General features: G+C 45.9%; 1 protein-coding gene across 1 annotated transcript in view; it reads right to left on the bottom strand.

Annotated features, from left to right (window-relative positions):
- Positions 1-22,606, bottom strand: part of LOC119247803 (anoctamin-2) — a 236,822-nt gene that overhangs the window by 200,636 nt on the left and 13,580 nt on the right. The window contains exon 3 of the mRNA XM_054696498.1: positions 13,015-13,113. Coding sequence (XP_054552473.1) covers positions 13,015-13,113 — 99 coding nt within the window. The remainder of the gene's footprint in view (positions 1-13,014; positions 13,114-22,606) is intronic.

Below are 22,606 nucleotides of genomic sequence, written 5' to 3'. Positions count from 1 at the left end.
CAAAGGGTTCCTGAAAGATGGAAGGCAAGAACCCTGGGATTGCTCCAGTTCACCGCTCAGATAGAGGCTCTGGGCCAGGGTGCAGGAAGGAGAAAGAGGTGGAGCCCAGGAAACTCCCTGAGCAGAGGAGAGAGAGCCGTAAGTCCCCGGAGACCAAGGCAACTAGAGTTCACGTTCACGGAGCAGAAGAGGAGAAAGCTTCACAAAGAACCCCAGAGATATGTAGAAACTCCCCCTTGAGTATTAAGCCACACGGATGTGAGGAAACTACCCAAGCCTGGAGAACAATCACCTGCAAGGATTTAAAAAGCACCTATTCCCAACAGCCAAGTAGGAAAATCTGTTCATTCGTGGGGCATGGGGGAAAGTAGCAGATTGACTTCATAGTGGGAAACAATTAGCCCTAAACTGAGCCCTGTTCCAGAGCCACTTAACAAATCATAAACGAGAACTGGACTAAATAGCTTTTAAAGTACAATCCAAGCCTTACATTCCCCAGCTTTAAACTTGTAATGAAAAAGAAACATTCATTCACAGCACAAACATTTCTAGGCACCTGCTAGATGCCAGGCACTGAGCTTGGAGGTTGATGGTGCCAAGTCCTAGAGATGCAGAAAGATGATACAGCCCCTTTCCAAGAGAATGCTGTGCACAGAGCCAGCACGCTTACAGGCCCCCTTCATCAGGGTCCATGAAAACTGCAAGACACGCTGTCAGGTAGCAACCGCATCACGATTTTACAGATGGGGAAACTGAGACTCAGAAGGGCAAGGAATTGCCAGTATCAGTGGAAAACCAGGCCTGGAAACCAGTTTCCTGACTCCCTCAGCCAAGTGCTTTCCTTAAAACTTCCATCTTTGAAAGGGATCCATGGTCTTCTGAGAACCATGGTCTTCTGAGAAGGAGGCAGACTGAACCCCCTTCAGCCCCATCAAACCCGGGGCCTGGGTCCTTGTATTCCACAAAATCTAAAAAAGGCACCCTGATGCACATTATTATTATTATTATTATTAATAATAATACAATCAGCAGCAGCATTATTATTGTTATTCTTGGACATCCGAGAATTATGAACATCCTCAGAAATAGCAAGACACATGTTAACCAGATGTTCCTCATTATACCCTCCCTGGGTACACGATACGCCTTTCATGTGCTTAAAATCATAAATAATTTTTAAAGTATGTTCCTCTTATTTTTTATTCCAGGGCTCAAATGTGGTTCTCATAAAAATTCACTTTGGCCTCATTGTCACAGTCTAAGAGGTTTACTGAGATTCCTTCTTTTCTTATTTCTGCCTCCCTCCCCCCCACCCATCTTGTCTCCCTCAGCCTCTCCCTCCAGAGGGGCACAGCAGTGTGGTCCCAGGGTTGATTTGTTTCCTTCCTGCGCTGGAATCATGTCCCTCCCCCACCCCCATACAAAGAGCCTAGGCCATTGTGATGTCTGTGATGGACAGATGGGCCCCATTTTACAAACAAAGGAACTGAGCTTTACAACATGCCCCCAGGTCTCACAAACATCAGGAAATGCAATGACCCCAAAGTTCAAGAACTTTGTAACTACAGGAGATCTAGCCTGATCAGCAGCGACCTGGGAGGACCTCTTCTGCAACTGGTGGGAAAGTCCACAGAAAAGCACAGCGGGCAAAACCAGAGTGCCCAGCTGGGAGCAGGTGCGTCTGCTTTCACCCCACTTCCCACAGATGTTCCTTCCGATTACCTGCCTGCTGTATACAAGCGCTTTCCTCTGCCCTGCCTCCAATCCCCTAGATGGGTGGGGCTGGCCAAAAATTATCAGCACACCCACCTACTCACCTTTAATTTCAAAAGGTTCAGAGACACAGAGAAGTCAAACTGTGGAAGATGGCACCGCAAGCCACTAGTCAGACAAAGGTGGAAGCCTCTGGGCTAAAGAAGACTGGAGGAGAAGCTGAAGATCAAGCAGTCCGTCCACCATCCCCTCAGGCCTGGTGCATGTCCGAGAGGACAAGAGGGATGCACGCACAGCTGGGCATTGAACCCCAGTTGGTGCTGCTGTGCTGCGCTTAGCACATCTACCACTGCAAGTGTTAAGGCATTCATTCATCGATCAAGATGCAAGCAGCAACCAGAGCAGCTAAGATCGCTTGCATCTAGAACCCAAAGGGACAGAATACGGGACAAAAACAGGCGCTAACCAGTCTCTCGTCTACCCGTGCCTACAGGTAAATTTCCTACCATAGCCACGCTGGAATGTGGAATTGGTCTATGATATAGTTACAAAATGCACATGCTTTTTTTGTCACATTCTGGTTCATGGATGGCTTTTAGTTGCATTGTCAGTATGTCCGCTACACATGAATGGACGTTTGCTGACTTGAAAACTATGAGACAAAATTCACACTACTCACATGACTGAGGCAGCCCGTTGGGCTACCTCCCACAGCCGCCCCCCTCTCCTGCAGTCTCTGCTGCAGCTCTCTCTCCTCTTCAGGCTCCACACAGCAAGGTTTTCTTACCTTGGGGCCAGACGACAGACATGTCGGTTCCTCTTCCAGCAAGCCCTCAGGTCTCAGTTGAATGATTCCTTCCCTTACCCTGTCCCCGCTTTTCCTTCTGTGAGTACCTCCCAGCACATAACCACTGATCTGCTGTCTGAATCCTTGCCACACCAGGCGTGGAGCAGGCCAGTTGTAGTCACCACTGAATCACCATCCCTTAGCAGAGTGTCTCATAATAGTGATGCTCAGTACACAGTCATTGGCTGCATGATGCGAAATGTAACCTTCTGAGGGCTAGGATCCCACACACACACGACCTGGTCCCATCCCAGGTAATCAGACTCTTCCTAAATGCTTTTTTGGCAACTGCAGAGGCCATTGAGGACCCAGATCAGGCTGGCTGCTATGGTCCTGATAGGGGGAAAGGATGTCCTGAGCAAACTCCTTATAGGCTTTGTGGACTCCACCCCCACAACACTGGGAAATACAAATCCCATGATCACCAAAGGGAAGGTTGTGAGGACCTGAGGGCAGGGTTAAGCAACTGTTTGGGGTTGGCGGGGGTGGTGTTGGCTTGGTCCCGAGGCAAGCTAGGTTTTTGCCAGCTCGGCGGGTCATTGGGATTCCAGGTCAGCAGAATGGGTAGGACACATTTATGAATTTATCTCCCCCTTTTTCTCCCTGAGTTATTCATTTCCCCATTTTCCCTTCCCTTGTAAATAAACCTTTTATCAACCTTTTGTGTATGTCTGCAGTTTAGCATTCATAAGTCCCCTTTAAGCACGCGGGTGAGGACCCACAGTCAGGCAACCCCATTTTATATCGGGGTTTGCCCTGCAACAGTCCCTGTGCCCCTGTGCTGACAGCCACACTCTACCTCCACCCCCCCAAGTCCTCTACACCCCTGCTGGGCCTGAGGGATCACAGCATTCCCTCCTGGTGCCCTGGGATGAGGCCTCAGAGCCAGCTCGCATCACTCTCCTGCCAGCCACCACCAGCGTGTCAGGTCTGGCATCATGACCCACGCTCACTCATTGGCAGATACTGAACCAGTGCTTACTCTATTCCAGGCACTGCTGTAGGTGCTGTCCTTACAGTAAAACAAAATCCTCACCTTTGTGGAGTTTCTGGGATAGAGAGGATACAGAAAATGAGCAAACACATGGAAACATGACTCAGCATTAGGAAACGCTGAGTATTAGAAAAATAAAACAAGATCAGGGTAGTGAGCCAGGCAGGGTCAGACCTGCCCATGGAGGGGACATTGAGCAGAAAGCCCGGCAGTGTGGGGAGTGAGTTCTGCAGGTTTCCAGAAAAGGTCTCCAGGAAGAGGGAAGGGCAGGCAAAAAGGCTATTCAAGAGAAACATGCTTGGCATTTTGGAAGACCAGTAAGGAGGCCAGCGTGGCTGGAGCAGAGGGGAGTGGTGGGAAATGAACTTCCATGTCAGAGGCAGCAGATACAGCATCCAACTAGCATTCCTAACACTGACATTGTCATTCCCTGTCCCCCTCTCACCAACAGCCTTTACTGCTCCTGGCAGGAATCACCTATCACCCTCTGGTTCCACCTGCCCTGCCAAGGACAGATCTAGTGGAAGGGCCACTTTGCCTTGCACCCAGTTCCTGTCACCAGGACTCTTGTGTTGGAGTGGTATAAACACTTACGAACCATCACAGGGTGGGGTGCTGATTCTATGGAGTAAATATGCCCACCATGGTCCACAGCAAGCTGCCAATAGTATAATAATGAGCTTGCAAAATCCCTGAAAACATCACAGTCCGAGCTCCCGAGCTGTTATGGGCCAGTACATTCCTTGTCCGATTTCTCACAGGTTAAGACTCTGCCAGAAGCTGACTGTCCCTGTTTCCCTGCTGCTTGCCTCATGTTAGCCCCTTGTCATATGCCCATAGGACACCAAGGGGATCTGCCATGCCCTTTTCTCCTGTTGGAAGAACTACCAATCAGCCCAGTTACTCAGGTCAGTCCCAACTTACCAATCAGTGCCCACCTGGCATGAGTGTTAATACTCTTGCATGCTAAAAGGATCCCACTCTGGATGATATTAGTGGGTGGTCCACCTACAAACTGCCTCTACTCTCAGCCCTACCAGCACCGGGCCCATTGCCCAGGTCCCAGCCAGGCCTAGCCTGGCACATTCTACCTCACTTCAGACAGACATGACTTGAAGGCTTTAAAAAAGAAAACCACCACTTCTCTGTCAATTTGTAAGTCTAAAAACAATGTAACAAACAAAATTTAAATTCACTTCCCATTACACTTCATGTCTTTAGCTTCACTGCTTTTGAGCCCTGTGTCAGGCCTGTCTGCTGAGAGACCCGTGCTGGACCTGTCAGGCCTGCGTCTCCCCAAGCCTGTGTGCACATCTAGAATGTGACCCTGTGCCATCTCAGGTTCCCTGCTCAAACAACACTTAGGTGACACCGGTTTTTTTTTTTTTTTTTTCCCTGATTTTGGAAGATGAGAAGCATTGCAAAAACAAAAAAGAATAAAAAGTCAGAATATTCCACTCTTTCCAGCCTATTTAAATAGCAATCAAAGAGCATGCACCAAAACGCCCATAAAGATATCAAATATAAACCCTACCCTCCCAGCTATGCCTCAATTAAAAACAAATGTTTGGGAACAGGCAAGAGCAAGAAGGGGGGAGGCCCCACCTACAGCCCACCCTACGTAAATAGCAACCATTCTGGTTCATTTACAAAATTATTGATGATAATAATAAAAAGAATCTGCTGTGAAAGGCATGTATGTCATGGCTGAGTAGAGAGTGACCCTTCTCCCCATGAAACTACAAGTTCTACATCTTTAATAAGTTCCTGGAGTTCTCCTGACTTTCGCTTTCTGGTTACCAGGGAGGACTCCCCAACTATCAAAATAGGCCCTCAGAATAATCAAGACACCTCCAGATAGAGGAAGGAGTTGGTCAGGGTGATTTGATGAGGACTGGATAGGGCTGAGCTGAATGCCCTACAGGCATGGCAGGGGCTTTTCTGGGAATCTGGGTGACAGGGAGACCCTGGGGCTGGTGGAGCAAGGACTGTTCGGCACATCCAGTCCACCAACCTGGTATTTACTGAGCATCTGGTATTTATGTGCCCCACACTAGAATTCTCAGAGAAAACCTAAGAAACATGTAATGTAGCGCCCACTGTCAGGGGTCTTCTAGTACATTGGAAACATAAGAGCAGGACACCTAAAGCAGAACTGCTAAGGGTAAAGAAAAACTAAGGGGTATGAAAAACACTGGCTGTAGAATGACCGAGAAGCCAAAGAAACTGACATCAATTCAGGCTGAAGGAAGAAAGGAGGGTCTATGAAGGAAGTGGAGTTTGGGATGGGACAAGAAGGATGAGTTATTGTGTATTCAGGGAGCAATGGGGAGATCATTCTAGGAGCAGAGATAAACATTTAAAGCATTTGAAGTCTCCAGGCCCTAGGAAAAAAGACAAAAAGTACTCTCCTTTTGACCAGACTCTAAGTCAGAGCCCCAAGTAGGCCTCACATGGAGGTGTGGGTTAGAGAACAGAGATGAACAGGAGGTGGCCCAGGGATGCTGCTGGCTCAGCAAAAAAAGGGCAGCTCCTTTTTTGGGGTCTGGGTCTCCAATTTCTTTCTGCTTTCCTGTTATAAGAACACCTGTAGGGCCTCCCCTGGTGGTGCAGGCAGTTGAACACCGCGCTGTGAAGCTGTCCTCAGCCTCTGCAGCACCGGTTCGATCCCGGCTGGCCAGGGAGGGTCCCACATGGTGCAGCAGACCTCTCCTTGTCTCACCCGCTACTCCCCTCAGCAGTGTATTTTGTCAGTCTGCCTTTTCTGTTCCCCACTCTGTCTCTGGTAAATCCTCTCACCTGTCCGATCATCTGGCTTGTACCACAGTTCTTGTATAAAATAAATAAATAAATCTTTAAAAAAAAAAAAAAAAAGAACACCTGTCATTCCAAGAGCTAAGCTAAGCCTTAGGCTGGCATCCCATAGTGGGGGCAGTAGTGGGGGGTGACTTTACTAGTCACCAAGGCTGTGCATGCATGTTGGGGTTACCTTTACCTTTTTCATAAGTTGTACAAATACATATACTCAAGTCTTTCATTGGTACCATTCCTTCAAGTAAAGTAATTTGGCACCATTAAAAAAATAAAAATAAAAAAAAACACCTGTCATTGGATTTGGGCCCATCCTAAATCCAGGATGATTTCATCCTGGGACCCTTAACTAATTATATTTTCAAAGATCCATTTTTCAAAATAAGATCACAGTCCCAAGTTGTGGAATTAGGACTTAGATCTATCTTTTTAGATGCCTCTGTTCACTACTAAGTGGGTTGTTGACCTTTAAAGTACAAGTTTTGCGGTAGTAAATTTATGTGTCCACTTAACTGGGACATCAGGGTGCCAAGATATTTGATCAAACATTAGTCTGGATATGTCTGTGAGGGTGCTTTTGGATGAGATTAACATTTGAATAAGTAAACTAAATAAAGCAGATTGCCCTCCCTAGTGTGGTGGGCTTCATCTAATCAGTAGAAGACTAGTTAGAACAAAATAGTTGTGTGAGAGAGAACTCCTGCTGCCTAACTCTTCATCTGGACATGAGTCTTTTCCTGTCTTTGGACTCAAACTGAAATATTGGTAATTGTTGAGTCTTGAGCCTGCCAGGATTTGGACCTGAACCACCATTAGCTCTTCTGAGTCTCTAGCTTTTCAACTACAGATCTTGGGACTTGTCACCCTCCGTTATCACTTGAAATAATTTCTTACAATTAATATACATACACACATCCTCTTAGTCCTGTTTTTCTATTTCTCTTGGGAATCCTGACTTGTACTAGCCTCGGCTCTGGATAAACCAGGAGCAAGGGATACTGAGGCCCAAGGTCTTGGCAGTACCAAGTCCCTAAAGTTGGGTGGGCACCATGAGCCGGAGGGACAGTCATGTAGAACTTTTGCAAAAAAAAAAAAAAAAACGTGGTAACCAAGTCAGAATCTCTGCAGTGACAGTAGTATGTATCTGATAACAACTTGCACTAATTTATAAAGTTTAATGGAGTTAATATTTTCTTCCTAAGTCCGAGCTACTTGGACTAACTAAATGTCAAGTTACTTTGTTTTTTAATGGGAATTATATTAGATCAATGTGTTAACACTGATTTTCTGACATTCATCAGAAAATTCTTGATGGCATTTGTATATTTTTTAGTTAATAAAAATGAACAGAGGAATTATTCTTTTATAGATGTAGCTTAGTAGCTGCAAATATTACAAAACATGAATTCTCTGGGGACAAATAAAATGTGAATAACATTTCTGCTCTAACCTTTATATTTGAATCAAGTTAGCTCATCAGAAATGTACAAACTTACTTTGTAGTACAGCCATGTCTGAACATCACATTCTCAGTTTTTAGCCAAAATCAGTTTAAGAAATCAACATACCAAGAATTCCTATACTTTATATAAACTCATTACTTTAAAAAAGTCTCATATGTTCATGTCATTTATATAGTAATTATGCTTTAACAACGGGAAAAATTTGTTTCCTCTGACAAACACATACTCATTTCTATTTTTTTTTTTTTTTTGCCTTGTCTACCAGGGTGCTCAGAAGTAAATTTGTCTTATCTGCCTCAATCACTCTTTTTTTTTTAAATTTCTACTCTCATTATTTCCCCCTGAACTGTCCTACTTTCCTTTAATTACATGATTCATTGTTTTGGGGTGGCTATTTTTGGTCCTTTTTAAAAATGACCTATTGTTTTACATTTTTGTGTGTAATCTATCATAAATCCTGTTTTGAGAAATAGGCCAAGATATGGCCCTAGTTGCCCCAGGTTATCAGAATCAGTAGTAGGACCCAAGGCCTGCATTTGTCACACCTACCATATAGCCCCTGAAATGGACACCTTCAAGCTCTCCCTCCTGCATAGCAGTCCTGAGCAGTCTTCCTGCTGCCTTTCCCCATAACTACACCACGGATCTCGCACATGAAGCCATTATGTTTATGGATGCCCCAAGGACCTGTGTGGTAGGAAACAGAAATCCCCCAGCACATAGTCCAAAAGCCATCTGTTCCTGCCTCTCCACCAAATCCAGGTCTGGGCTTCTAGCTGCCTTGGCAGATTTAAAGAATGGGGTCCCAGCTCCCTCCAACACTGCAGATGCTGATCATGAATGGAAATAGCAGGAAGGAGCACCCTGATCTGTGTGTACTGCCCTATACTCATCATATATGAACAACAATATCAACAACAGTAATAATAGCAGTTAGGTGTTGTGTGGCATCCCGGGCTAGTGTCCTGAGTACATTACTCCCATTTTAGAGATGAGAAGAGCTCTGAGGCTGCTCTCCTAAGACAATATGACTTGCTAGAAGTTACATGCATGCAAAGTTAACGTCTTTATGGGCTCCTAGGAACAGCCAGCCTGACCCTACAGAATCAGTCACTCTCTTAATAATGGCTATAAAACCTTTGACACATTGGACAAAAGTGATTTTTTTATCCATCCCAGGCCTGTCACTTCCTCCAAATGTTGTGGATTATTGCTGGATTAACATGATTTTATTGACTCAGTTATCTCCCCCTTGTCCATTCCCAGCCTGGTCTCTGCAGGAGGCAGCAGAGAATAAGCAAATGTCAGGGGTGAGAAGGGGATTAGTCATCCACCTATATAAAAAAGTGAAAGAGAAGTAATCATAGATGTTGACCACAATCTAGAAGCATCACCTTGGTCATGAGCAGAAGTGAGAAAGCACCCACTCCAAACCTTCCCAGTCTGCTCGGAGCCAAGCGCTGCCTTCCGACCCCCTTCTTGTGCATGGACAGTGAATGCTGGCTCTTCTGTTGTTGTTTTTGGAAAACAAATGCTTCCTTCCAAGATTCCCTCCCAGTTAATATCTGTGCTCGGGACTCTGAGTCCCTGGACGCATTACTATGGATTTGTCCAGAGATCTCAATTTCATGATTGCCTTCCCATCTTCCTGGTCTCTCCGGACCCTGCTGAGTTATGATACAAACCTCCACTGGCCTGGAGGATGCTAAGCTGATCTCACACCATTCCTCAGTCTTCCTCCATGTTCCCTCTGCCACTGGGATATGTTTTGTGCAGATGTGGCTTCCTCTCGATCTGGTCATCTCCCAAGCCCATTAAAGGGGGGCAAATGGCAGTGGACCCAACACTAGCCCTCACAACTGTCCTGTCTCTCCTTCCCTCCCATGCCTCCTTCTCGGAGACTGGGTTTAAGCTCCAACCCTGGCATCAGGTTCTCAGCTCAATCTTAACAAAAAGATGCATTCTACCCAGTACACCAAGTTTTCTCCCCCTCTCTTGGCTATGACACGTCCTGTGAGTTCAGCTATAAGTCACTGCATTCTACGAGTACAAAGATGATGAGGCCATGTGGCTGATCCTGCAGCAGGAAGTCAGAACAGTCCACCTGGGCTGAGCCTGGGACCCGGAAACTATGGGGGAAATTTCTTTCCGTTTGATCTGCAGCCTTGTAGGAGAAACCAGCTGGCTTGGCTCTCCCCAGACTCCCTGGTCTGCCATTTTTATAGACAGAATCTGTGCTGTGCTAATGAGTTGCTATTTGACACAGTATTTAATGAGTGCTTTGATGTCTGGGTGTGTGGTCTTGCTGCTCTACCCTTTGACAGTTACGCTCTCTGAGGTCATGCATTGTTTCTATACCCTTCAGAGTCTCACCAAACACTCCCTTATAGTAGGAGCTCCATCAGGGTTAGCTGCCTATTCAGTAAGGAAGGAAGGTGATGGGAGTAGGAATTGAGAATACACATAAAATATTTGAGTACCCAGACACAAAAATACACTCCTGTATTTCCATAGCACTGGTTAAGAATCAAACTCTTTAAATAAACTCCTAAGAAATAAGCAGATATTATTATATCTACATCATAGATAAAGAATTCAAGGCTCTGAATGGGGGATGTCTCTACTCCCCCCACCCTTGTCTCCTTTTTTTCTTCACTCTCCTCCTATGGAGGTATGAAGAGACATCCCCCAAATCACACAGCTAAGGAGTGCAGAGTCTATTCTTCTGAGTGTGGTGTCTATCATCCTGTGTCACTAAATGAAAAGGGAGGAGGGAAACTCAGAGATGGCTGTTATAATATGTCCATGCCCTCATCCTCTCATCTACACCACCTACAAATTCAATGGCAGTTACTACCTAGACTACAGATGCTAAGTTCCAAAAGGCTACATGGGGGAGGGGAGGGCCACTTGGACTCAGAGAGCAGATTGTCATTTAAGCAGAACTATGTTCTCAAAGATTTGAGCTTATAAAAGGGCACAGATGAGACAAGAGGGCCCAGAGGCAGGCTGTACTTGGGGGCTGAGCATGGGAACAAGGAGAATATAGCAAAGAGGTACAGAGAGAATAAACAAGAGGTAGAGAAGATGGTGGTAAAGAACAGAGGAGGTTGGGAGACAGCATCAGGAGAGGGAGGTACAAGGGAGAGGGAAGAAGGAATGGAAGAGCATGGAGTGGAAAGGCTGTAAGAAGTGTGAAGAAAAAAGGAGACAAAAAGGGGGGAATAGGACACAAATTTCTATGTCTCTAGGTTTCCTGCTAAAAGGATCTTCGGGGTGGGGGGCGGAGCGGGCTAGACACAACAACATGGACATGAGAGTTTTGCTCACCTTCTTTCCAAGGATTAGCCAGCAAAGATTTTTAAAAAATAGGAAATAAGATACAAATAGAATGAGATTAAGAGATATGAGATAATTCAGATAAAACAAAGAAAGGAAAAAGATGGATGGGTAGGTGGATGGATGGATGTGAGAGGAGGGGCATGAGAAGCAATGAGAGAATGAGACAGAGAGAGACGGGGCAGGGGGGATTAGGAGTAATACAAAAGAAAGGGAAAGAGTAGGCCAGGTTAGGCCATCACCAGAAGAAGCTAAAGCCTCCCTCCAAGGATAAGAACTTGGGTCCTGCTGCCAGCAGACAGGAGAACAGCCGTGGAGGAGGAGTAGAGGTCAGAAACAAAACTGATGCCTGCCTTTGAGGCCAGGGGAGCTGGAGTGAGCAGTCTAGCACCAGAAGACCTAGAGCCCCTGTTCAGTTGAAGGGGAAAAGATCAGTGTGTATTCCTCATGAAACCATGACACTCAGGCACGTGACCCCGAAACATTGACCTTTCATTGGCAAAATGTTTGTAGCTAATGTTCACGTATGTGTTTGTCATAGTTTCATCGTCTTTCTGTCTAAACAAATCTCTAAAAACAGAAACCATGGGTTTTATCATCTTGAGAGTGGCATTCCTGATGGCATAAAAGTTGATGGTGTGAAATGAGTGATTTTCCATGGGGAGAGTGGGTCTGTTGGGAGTGAAGATGGTGTTAGCAGAGCCAATGATGCTACTCAAAATGGTACTGATGACCATAACGCTACTGCTGAGGGTGGAGATAGTGAGGAGAAGGTTGGTGATGACAGTGGTGACGCAGAAGACAGTAACAGTGAGTCCATTTGTGGTGGAGAAACTGGGAATTGTGGGGATGGCAGTTGGAATGATGAAAATGATCTCCACGTAGCCAGGTCATCACTTATGAAACAGCTTGTGAAATGACTCTTGTATGTGTGCACATACAAGGAGACAACACAGAAAAAGACCATCCATAGGTCACCCGGTTTAAACTACAGTATCATCTGCCCCAGGACCTTCCCCAGACATCTCAAATAGCCACAGTCAATAACCACTCCTTTATCCTAAAATGCCTACTAAGAAAATGTACAACAACTCTGTGGACACATGTCCTTCCCTTCAGAAGTGATTGCTAATTTCGTTATACAGGGAGTCTTCCCCTAGGAATTTTTCAGGGGGATTTTAAAATTATACATACACTATATTGACTGAAAAGAACCCTTTAAAAAATCATTAAACCATGTGGTTCTCAACCTAGATGTGCATCAAAACCTCCTGGGGATTTTTTTCCCCCATTACTGATGTTAGTACATCATTCCGTACAACCAAGGGAATCAAAACCCCAGAGGTGGACTTAGGAACACTTAGGAAAAATCCCAAATGATTTTCATCAACTCATCTGATAAGAACATTCTAGTTGGCAGAGGAAACAAGTAAAAACCAGCTCCACATAATACTTAGTGGTACGCAGGTATCTTCACAGTGAGTTTGGTGCTATTCTCACTGCCTGCTGCCCACCCAGCCTGCTCTCACTGCAACATTTCCTCTAAAGAGGGGCTGGGACCCCAAGAATTGAAAGAAAGGAAGCATAACAGAGAAATAAAGAAACTGGACCAGGGCGAAGTTTGGCTTCTTAAGGAGCTCATCCCAGGTAAGTTGAAAGTATCTTCCAAGCCCTACCCAGCTTTCTTCTCGGACTCATCCACATCACTGCCCCAAACTTATGGTTCTGGAGGAGGCAAGCATGACTTTAACTCCACAAAACCACATCCCACCGGACCCTGTTCCCAGACTCTTTGCCTACATCCCTCCCTGGGGAGGCCCCCAAACCCAAAAGAAACATGTTCATACTTTCTTGGTGGGAACTTTAATCTTCAAGAATTCTGCCTCTCTGGCCAGCACCTGCCATGGGGCATGTATCCGGACAAAGACGGATCCTTGGCTTTTACTCTGTAAGGCACAAAGGAAAAAGAAATGGTAACACTTTTTAAGACATCGTTTAAATTCCTGACCTCCCAACTTTCTAGACTAGAAGCCAAGACCTATTGTTCCTTCAGTTTCTGATTTTTGTTCTCTTTAAACTTTCCTCTCACCCATACCCCATTCACCAGTTCTGTTCCAGAAATATACTCATCAAAAACCTTAAGGTGATGGTCCCAACAGTGTGGTCCCTGTAGGTTTGGTGGCTTCAGAGATAAAGAAGAGTTAAAGCAAATGTATTCACAAATTTGAAATGTAAGCAATTATTATTTTGACAGAAATCCCATCACACACCTAATAGCAGTTAGTTCATTATTTCCACACGCATTCAGCAAACAGCCTTCGACATATCTCCATCCACGTATTTTCATTGTTTATTGTTAACTTTGTATTTTTGTTCTACTGTTTTACTGTGTAGCCCCAAATCACAAAAGTGGTTAACCTAAGCCTTTAAGAAATAGTATAAATATTAATGCAAACAATGCAACTCAAAATAACATCATAAACATAAATCATGAACAGGATACCAGTGTGAATATACAGCACGAATCTATGTCTAGGACACAGACATTCTGTGAGTACATTCATTTTCCCCAACAATGAGGGGCAGGAAAGGAAACTCACTGGAGAGTATTTGAAGATTGGGTCTGATTGACTCACCAATCCATTTCACCCTGGTTGCAGTGTCTGTTATAAAAAGTGGTCAGATTATGACAGGAAGCCATCAGTTTCTCATCACCTTCAATAAAACCTCAATTTTTTTCAGAATGAGCATGCCCAGAAAAAGATATTTTCTGACATTAACTTAATTACCATTGTCACTAAAGAATGAAAGGAGGGCCTCCCTGGTGGCGCAAGGGGTTAAGAGGCAACCTATGAAGCTAACCGCAGCCACTGCAGCACGAGTTCGATCCCCGGCCAGGGAGCCACCCACATGGCATAGGAGACCTCTCCTGACTTGCCTGCTGCTCCCCTCACCAGTGTATTTTAGTCAATCTGCCTGTTCTGTTCTCCACTCTGTCTCTGGTGAATCCTCTCACCACCCCCACACCTCTGGCCTGTACCCCAGCTCTTGTATGCATAAAAATAAAATAAATCTTAAAAAAAAAAAAAAGAATGAAAGAATGAAAGGAAACCAAAACCAAGTGGGAAAAAAAATGGGCAAAAGTTTCATTATCAGCAAGAAGCTCCAAAAACTACCTGCAAAATTAACCACTAACACTGTCACAGAGAAAGCAGAAAAGCCAACTGAAAAATGCCTTCATCAAATGGCTGTGGGAAGGCACATAAAACCCAGCACTGTCGTGGGCAGACATGGAGTGCTGGCCAACGTGCCATTTACATTTGGACAAGGTCACTGAGGGACAGAGTGGAAGCTGGACCCTACTGGGTGTGCTCTGTGGAGAGAAATGCTCACAGCTTCCTATTCCTTTGACCCTTTCTGGACCCATGTTGAGGAGAAAGGAGCTTTATATTAAATCACAAGATCCCCCGCTCTCTGAAAGCAGCATTCCTAGTGAAACCTTTCTTAAACCGAAGTGATATAAAGCAAGGAAGCAATTACCATTAATTTACATGAAATTTTTGAGCATTCCAAGACCCAAAAAAACACTAGATTTTTTTAATGTGGTATATACAGCAGCTGATTTAAACGGCTGTCTACTTGAAACCTGTAAAATGTTATAAATCAATGTTACTACAGTAAAAAAAAATTTAATAAAAAGCATAGGCTCTCAGATCTTGGTTTAGTATTGAAGATTAACAGTGAAAACAGTTTGCCTACTACCTCTGGGTGTACCGACTGTGAGGACACTCACAGATGCTTTTGAAATGATAAGTAAGAGAAAAAGCTATTTTATGATGCTCATCGTGCAGGTGAAGACTATTTCTCTGATTTTGAATGGCAGCTCCACAGTATATTCAGTAATTTAAACATTGAGAACATACCACCAGCTTAGGGATTTATATGGGCTTATGATTTATAAGAGGGAGGAATAAAAACTAAACCAAGACTTCACAAGAAGACTGAACTCTGGTATGAAAGTCCTAGGTTGTCCGCTGTTTACAAATACAATCATGTGTCAGTTTTGACACTTCGGTCACTGACAGGTTGTATATAGACCGTGGACTCATTAGGCAATACCATTGGGTGATACCCACGGTGCCATCTAAGTTGGTGTAACTACACTTGTAGGGTAAGGTAAAAAGTATCAGTCTTTTCTGCCCTCCCGCCATTAGGATTGATGATGGATCCCTATGGTCCCGAATGCATGCCTGATGGCGGGCTCCTGGAGTAGGGTGTGGGCATGCGAAAGTGGGTACACCTGGGCTGAGACTGGGCTTCTAAGGACAGCGTCACAGGGACACCAGTAGAGCAGAGAGCAGAAGAGAACAAAAGAGCAAAAGGAGCAGAGAAGAAAAGGCCATGAGGGAACGCCGGAGAGCCCAGAAAGAGTGAAGACTTTCTGGGGGCTGGGAGGCCTACCAGCCTCCCGGCCCCCCACCACCCTTGCCTGCTGTGTACCTGGTAAATCCCAACAAAATCCTGCAAAAGCCACTGAGGGCTCCAGGACTTCTTCTTACCCCGTCTGCTTGGATCATAGAGATCCTGCTCCGTGTGCTCCTGCCATTACAACACCCCATGACATTTGCACAGCAAAAATATCACTAGCAGCACAGTTCTCAGAACATATACCTGTGGTTAGCAACACTCATCAAATCCTGGAAATCCTAATAGCCAGGATGCATATTTGTTGAATATGTGTCATGTGCGGGGACAGAGCTTGTTTTGTGGTTTAGCTCATAGAATATTCACAACCATGCTGTCAAGCAGGCATTATCACTATCTCTGCTTTACAGTTGAGGGGATCAAGGCAGGGAAAATTTAAATAATTTGTCCAAGGTTACATGGTTAGCTTGATGTAAAAGTATCCAAATCCAGGCAGATTATGTGTACCTGATGAATTTCTTTTCTCATCAGAGACAGACAAACCTGACATGGGGGACTTTGGGTGCTTGGGTGTCGGGCGCACTACGGTGACTACATCTAAAGGAGGGGAGATCATGTACTTCCAAAACACTAACAGCAATGTCAACTAATGGGACATCAATACAACATTTCTTTTAAGAATTAAAAGTAAACAAATAATAAAATAAAAGCCACCTCTGCGGACTGCAACAGACCACCAAGACACCCCTTTTAGACTAAATTGAATCAAAAGATGGACAGAAATCTAGGAGATCGTCCTAAGATGAAACACTAGACACAGTTCTGACAAAATGCAGGAAAAGGACTTCAGTGTGAATTCTCCCCAATTTCTAAGCTCATCTCTGGTATCAACAGCCAAAACTAAGAGTATGCAAGGCTCACTGCTGCTTCTAACATAACTTAGGTTTCCCTAACCTGGTGAAGCGAGCCCAGCCTCAGTGTAAGTCATGCAAAATCATTTCCCATTGTGGGGATATTAGTTTCCTTCAGCAAAGCACGCGTCTCCTCCATTCCTGATTCAAGCAGAGCGTGTTCTCAACGAAAACGAAAGCTGGAATGCAATTGTGTGGGGCTAACACATAGTTATCGTGGTCCTTTTCTGCCATGCTGTTCACTAATCCAGGAATCTAGAACTGGAGGTGAACATAGACTCATACAACATAAAGGAGGAGGCAGGAAGAGTGTGGAGACTTGACACAGGGGTCTCCCTATCGGTAGCCTGGCTCCCCACAACATTTGAACATCATTCACCTTTCCTAGGGGCCCATGGCAGGCACTGTCTTATTCTGGGGCTTTCAAACCCAACCTAAACTGAATGGGATTGCATAGACCTGGAAACCATCTGCCTTACAGGCATGTTGTAACATGAAGGTGTTACACCCTTATAGGGTGCTATAACATGAAGAAGAATCAGGGATACTTTGGGGGAAAAAGACTTCAAATGTAAAACTCTTTGGTATCTTTACTTGCCAAGACTCAGCTTCCATGGTACCCCTGCTGAGGGCTCACAGCAGAGGCAGCTGCTGGAACTGCAGAGTGAACTGATTTGGTCAAAGGACGCTGGACCTTCAAGGTCACCTAACAGCTTGTGCAAGTAACAAATGGAGACCTCGAGCTCAAAAGGCTGAGTTGCTCCTGCATGGAAACACTAGTGAGCAGCAGAGCCGGGAATGGAAACCAGGTCTCCTTCCGCCAACCCCACACTGCCCATAAGAGTAGCCTCAGTGACTCCTGAGGGCTCCCAACCCATCCGGACAGGCCTGCAGCCCCTCCCTTCCAATGGGATTGAGGGCGTGCGGGCCGGTGGAGAGGGGAGGTGCTTGCCCAGCCATCTCTCTCCAGTGACCAGCCGCTGCTCAGGGCCCTCAGCAGGAACCAGAGGCTTCGCACTCCTGTTGAGATTATCCTCACTGTTTACATCTCGTTGTTATCCAAAGATTGCATGTGGCTTCCCGAGACCACGTCCTCTCTCTAGAGAGACAGGAGTGAATGGGAGGCAGCCCCAGCCAAGCACTGGAAACCGATACTCCACAGCCTTCTTCCCACACAGTCCTGCCAAGCCACCTCAACGCTGACCCCAGACGCCTGTGTGTGCTCTGGTTCCAGGCCCTGCTGTGAGCCGAGAACATCAGCTGCAGCACATCGTGGCCCAGGAACGTGGCTGCCAGGGGAAGGTGGGGGACGGGCGTGTAGGCAATCGAGGTGAGGGAATATCCCGCCCTCGCCTGCTATCACCAGCCTAAGTGACACCCCTGCCCGCTATCACCAGCCTAAGTGATGGTGGAGCAGAAAGACGGAGGGCACAGGGCCCACAAAGGGGTGAGCAAAAACCCCAGGGACTGCCAGCTCATCGTGGGTGATGTGCTCACAGCAGGAAGCGTTATGTCAGGGATATCACAGCCGGGAAGCCACAGTCCCAGACCAGGGAGTGGGGGCAGCTTTGGGACATTGGAAATGAGAGAGGAAATGCACCAGTTCTCATGGTTCTCGCTGCTGCTCCGTTTGAAAAACAGTCACCTACCTGAGTTGTTGCCTCGGGCAACATCACACTGACAAAGACACCAGAGTGGTGGAGCAGGTGATGTAATGCAGGATGCTGTCCCAGTCATACCTCATGATGTATGAGTTGGGAGTAAGTTTATGCATCCATCCTCAGCCCTCCAGGCTTTCCCAGTCATACCTCTTGATGCGTACCCTTCCCAGAGTGATCAAGCTTTCTGCTCTTGATTGACATGAAAGGCACCTTGTAAGGTTTGGCTCCTGTGGTTGATTGACCGGTTCTGAAGGGCAGTTCTGACCTTGCATAGGAATGCAGAACTGCAGGTATCCATAATGGCAGCCTAACAGGTTGCTTAAGTTTAGCAGACCCACACTGTGTCACTGTTGGCATCCCTTCCACTATCAGGTGGAATCCATGACACTATCAGGACCCTCCAGCCTTTGATCAGGAAACAGGCTTTGCTGGACTCCCCCAGAGACATGGAAGAAATCCTAACTGGAGATGAAAACGCTTTCCTGAGGAGCCCTGGGTGAGAGTAAGGACACTCTGCAGCCCTCTGCTCCTAGGCCAAGGTGAGGCTACGAAAGTGATCAACAAAATAGAGGGCAGGACCCAATACCCACTGAGCCCCGTCACAGTGACCCAAAGCTACCAGCAATGTGTCCCTTTGACAGAAAAGGTCTTACCTAGCCCCAACCAAAGACTGGGGACAACACAGCCAGGGTCTTATAGAAATAAAAACTTGGCCATTCTTACTCTTTTCCCCAAAACAAATGGCCATTGCCAGTTCCAGGAAGGGGAGGGCCTTCTTCAGAATGACTGTGAGGATCCCTTGGATCAGCGACCAACACAGCCAGATGCTTAGAGAATTTCTCTGGGCCAGGTCCCTCCTCTGTGCACTCTCCTGGCTCTCCTGAGGACCACCACCCTGAGAATCTCTGCTCAGTGCCCAAACAGAGATGAATCAGTGAGTGGGTACCCAGGAAAACTGAGGAACCAGACTCTTTTACAGAGCAAGGGCTGAGAGGAACTGCTCCCCACCCAGCTCCTCCACACAGATGCCCCCAAGATCCACAGCTGGGAGGAGAACCCCATGAGGAGACAGCAAGAGAACAAAGCAAAGTGGCTTCATTCATCTTCAAAAATCCCGCAGAAGAAAGAAAGTGACATCTTCGCCAGGTGGGACAGGTTCTGACCATGCCATGAGCATGGGGGGCTGGAGACCCGGCCCCAGTTATTGAGCCCCAGCTGTCTATTAGCAGTTGCACCATTTTTGACAAGGCACCCAAGCTCTGAAAACTTAGAGGTGATGTTAAAGTAATTGCAATGATTAATCATAACAGCACCTGAAGAAGAAGAGGACAAACTAACTGCACAAAGGACCACACAGAATCTTTTGGAGCGATAAATGCATTCATTCTCTTGAGTAGGATGATGGCTTCACAGGTGCATACATACATCAAAACTCAGCAGAGTGCACTTAACCTGTACCTCGATAAAGCTGGGGGAAAGATCGACAAACATGCAAAATAATGCCACACTTTTCACAATGTCTTTTGTTTTGAAAAAAGATTATGTTTTCACAAAGATAGGGTACTTCTGGTGTTGACCATTTAAATTCATAAAAAAATATGCAAAAGTTAATACTAATTCCATGGTATTTCAAAATCAAATGAGATTATATACATGAAAGTATTTTGCAAACTATATGTAAAGGGATTTTTTAAAGGGCAGACTCAGGAGGACCCACTGCTAAATCTCTGTCTTAAGACTCAAAGTACAGAGCACGCCCATGGGACCACAGAATACATGCCCTTGACCTCCATGGGAATCCTGCCATGCTTCAGGGACCCCACCTGAGAGAAACCAGAGCTGAGCCCACCACACCAACAGTTCCAGGCATGGACCTGGGCCAACACCAGGTGAGGTTATAGGTAAGTGAGAATGTTGCTTCTGGGAACTTATAATGCAGAAAGAAACCACCTGCATGGAATTCAGGAGCCAAATTTCTACCCCCCAGAAAAGTTAGAAATCCATAAGCCCTGAAGATGTTGGCAGACAAGACAGGAATTTTCCACAAAATACAGAAAGTTCAGGGCCGACAATCAGATTTCGGGCACCCAGGCCTGGCCCCAGGTGGAGAGGAAAAGGTCACAGAGAAACCACGAGGTAAGACCCAAGGAAAATAATGCCCTTTCCTATGCATCGCAGTAAAACCGTTTGGGACAATGGACATCCTGCAAGTGGAAACAGACACTGCAGAATGCCAGCTCTCAGCAATCGCGTGCTTCTCACCCCCCACCCCAGGTTGCTTCACACACTCCCGTGTCCAGAAGAATAGAAGAATAATGCAGAGTGGTGGACAAGGGGTCCCCTCATTCAGCAAGGGGTCCACCGATTGGGTAGTTGACAGATACTTAAACCTAGGATGATCTGTAGGTTCTGGTTGCATTGGGACAGTCCCAGTTCTATAGCTTGCCTCATCATCCCAGCCAGGTTAGTAGTTTTAACATTATCAAAAATACCCCAGATTGGACAGTAAGTCAGGGTCACTCTATGGATCAGCAAAGAGACATTAGTGATCCAAAGAATTCACCTCACTTAACTCAATAGCTCTCAAATCTTTGGGCAGGAATGCTCAGCCTGTGCTTCCTGACCTTCATTCCTTTGACCCAAATGATAAATGACCCACTCAGAGAGAAGCAATTTCAGGCATTTAAAAGCTCATCATATTCCCTCTAAAAGTACCCCTATTTCCAATGTCCCTCCTAACTCGAAACTTATGTGACTCTTTGATTTTGATACTTTTGTTTCCTGCTTTAAACCTTCCTGCTGTCGGTAATTAGCTCTCCAGCCCCTCCCCCCAAATGTACCCTGTCTCTCTTCACAGTGACTTGCTCCTCCCTGAGGAGTATCTCCACGGCTTCCTCTGACTCAATCATCCCAGGATATTTCAATTCAACTAATATCTACTGGGCAGCAACCCCAGGCTCAGCTATGTGCTCAGGGTTAAGGGCATACAGAAGAAACACAAGCTATCATCTGGCTTCAGTCTCTTTGGAAACCTGATAAATGATATCTAACACACAAGATAGATGAACAGCAGCACGACTGGAGTGATTAATGTCCAAATGGACAGGACGACTAATGAATGCTCATCGCTTGTCTCTGCTTTCATTCATCAATAATTGCCAGATTTTGCTGGGAGAAACGCCTCCTGGAGCTCAGCTGTATGTTTTCAGTGGAATTGACCCCTCCACCAGCTCCAGGGATGGATCCAATCAGCTGAAGCCAAGCAGCATATCCATCTCCCTGGCCACATTCATAGGTTCTGGGATATGTTTGTAATACAGTCAGAACCAATGAGATGTGAGGAAATATCGGCCAGGTTTCCTCAGAAAGCAGCTTTCTCTTTCTGCCAGCACTCTGGGGAGAATAGTGGCAGTTAATTAGCTTCATAAATGAAGCCAAGAGACCACTGAGTAAATAGAAGATGAAGTGGACCCTGCGAAAGGTTGAGAAGAAAGATGGAGAAATCGAGAGAATGTCAGTTGAATGGCTGGATCAAGTCTCACCAGACACACGGGTATCCTGACTCCATGAGCTTGTAAATCTGCCTTGTTGTTTAAGCCAATTTGAGTTGGATTTTCTTTCACTGCAACCAAAAGAAGTCAGTGGAAAAGCTGACTCTGGGCTAGAGGAGCCAGAAAGGATGCCATGGAGGGGAGAGAGAACTGAGTTGCATTTTGAACATTGTAAGATGGGATTTACATGTGCAAAAAGGATTGTGGGTGGCACAGCAAAGAAGGAACAGAATGGGTAAAGGTGCCATGAGGAACAAGTGTGGCAGGTGGAGACCAATCTGCCTCAGGCAGAAAGGAAGCCAGGAGGCCAGAGGGCTGAGGTGTGATCCATGGTGGCCAAATTGCCCACCTTGTTGCTGTAGCCCATGAACTTTGCTAGAGTGATCTTGAGGGTCAACCCTGCACCTTCACCCAGATTCACCATCCCTTCACCAGGACAAGGAACTAGGAGAGCCCCCTTCTTAGAAGACAGAAAGAATGGCATCCTCCTTTCTCAATGGAGCTCAAGTTAAACTACTTTCCATTCTCCAGTGAGACCAAGAAATATAATAGGTGGGCAGCAGTGGCAACCATCTGTCTCTTCTAGTGTGGGTTTAGGTTGTGGCCAGCAGAATAAAGACAACAAACACCCCATGTGCCACTGTGACCTTCTCCAGTTCAGAGCAAGTTGCTTTCCTGATGGTGGGGTTCTGGTCCTTCTTCCCAAGGGTTACTACTCCTTCACAAAGATCTTAAATAAGAAGGCAGGATAGACTTTGATGACATACAAAGAAGTAGTAAAATCTTCAACATCTCTAGTTAGAAGCTGTCTTTAGCTGAAGAACGCTTTCTTCAAACCAACTATTTTAAGGGGATAACCTACTTGATCTTTGGAAGGCCAGCCTCTGCACA

This window comes from Talpa occidentalis, unplaced genomic scaffold, assembly GCF_014898055.3.
Source record: "Talpa occidentalis isolate TD23 unplaced genomic scaffold, MPIMG_talOcc4v2.1 talOcc4.16, whole genome shotgun sequence".
Classification (NCBI taxonomy): Eukaryota; Metazoa; Chordata; class Mammalia; order Eulipotyphla; family Talpidae; genus Talpa; species Talpa occidentalis.
This window is presented reverse-complemented; position numbering and strand designations above follow the sequence as displayed.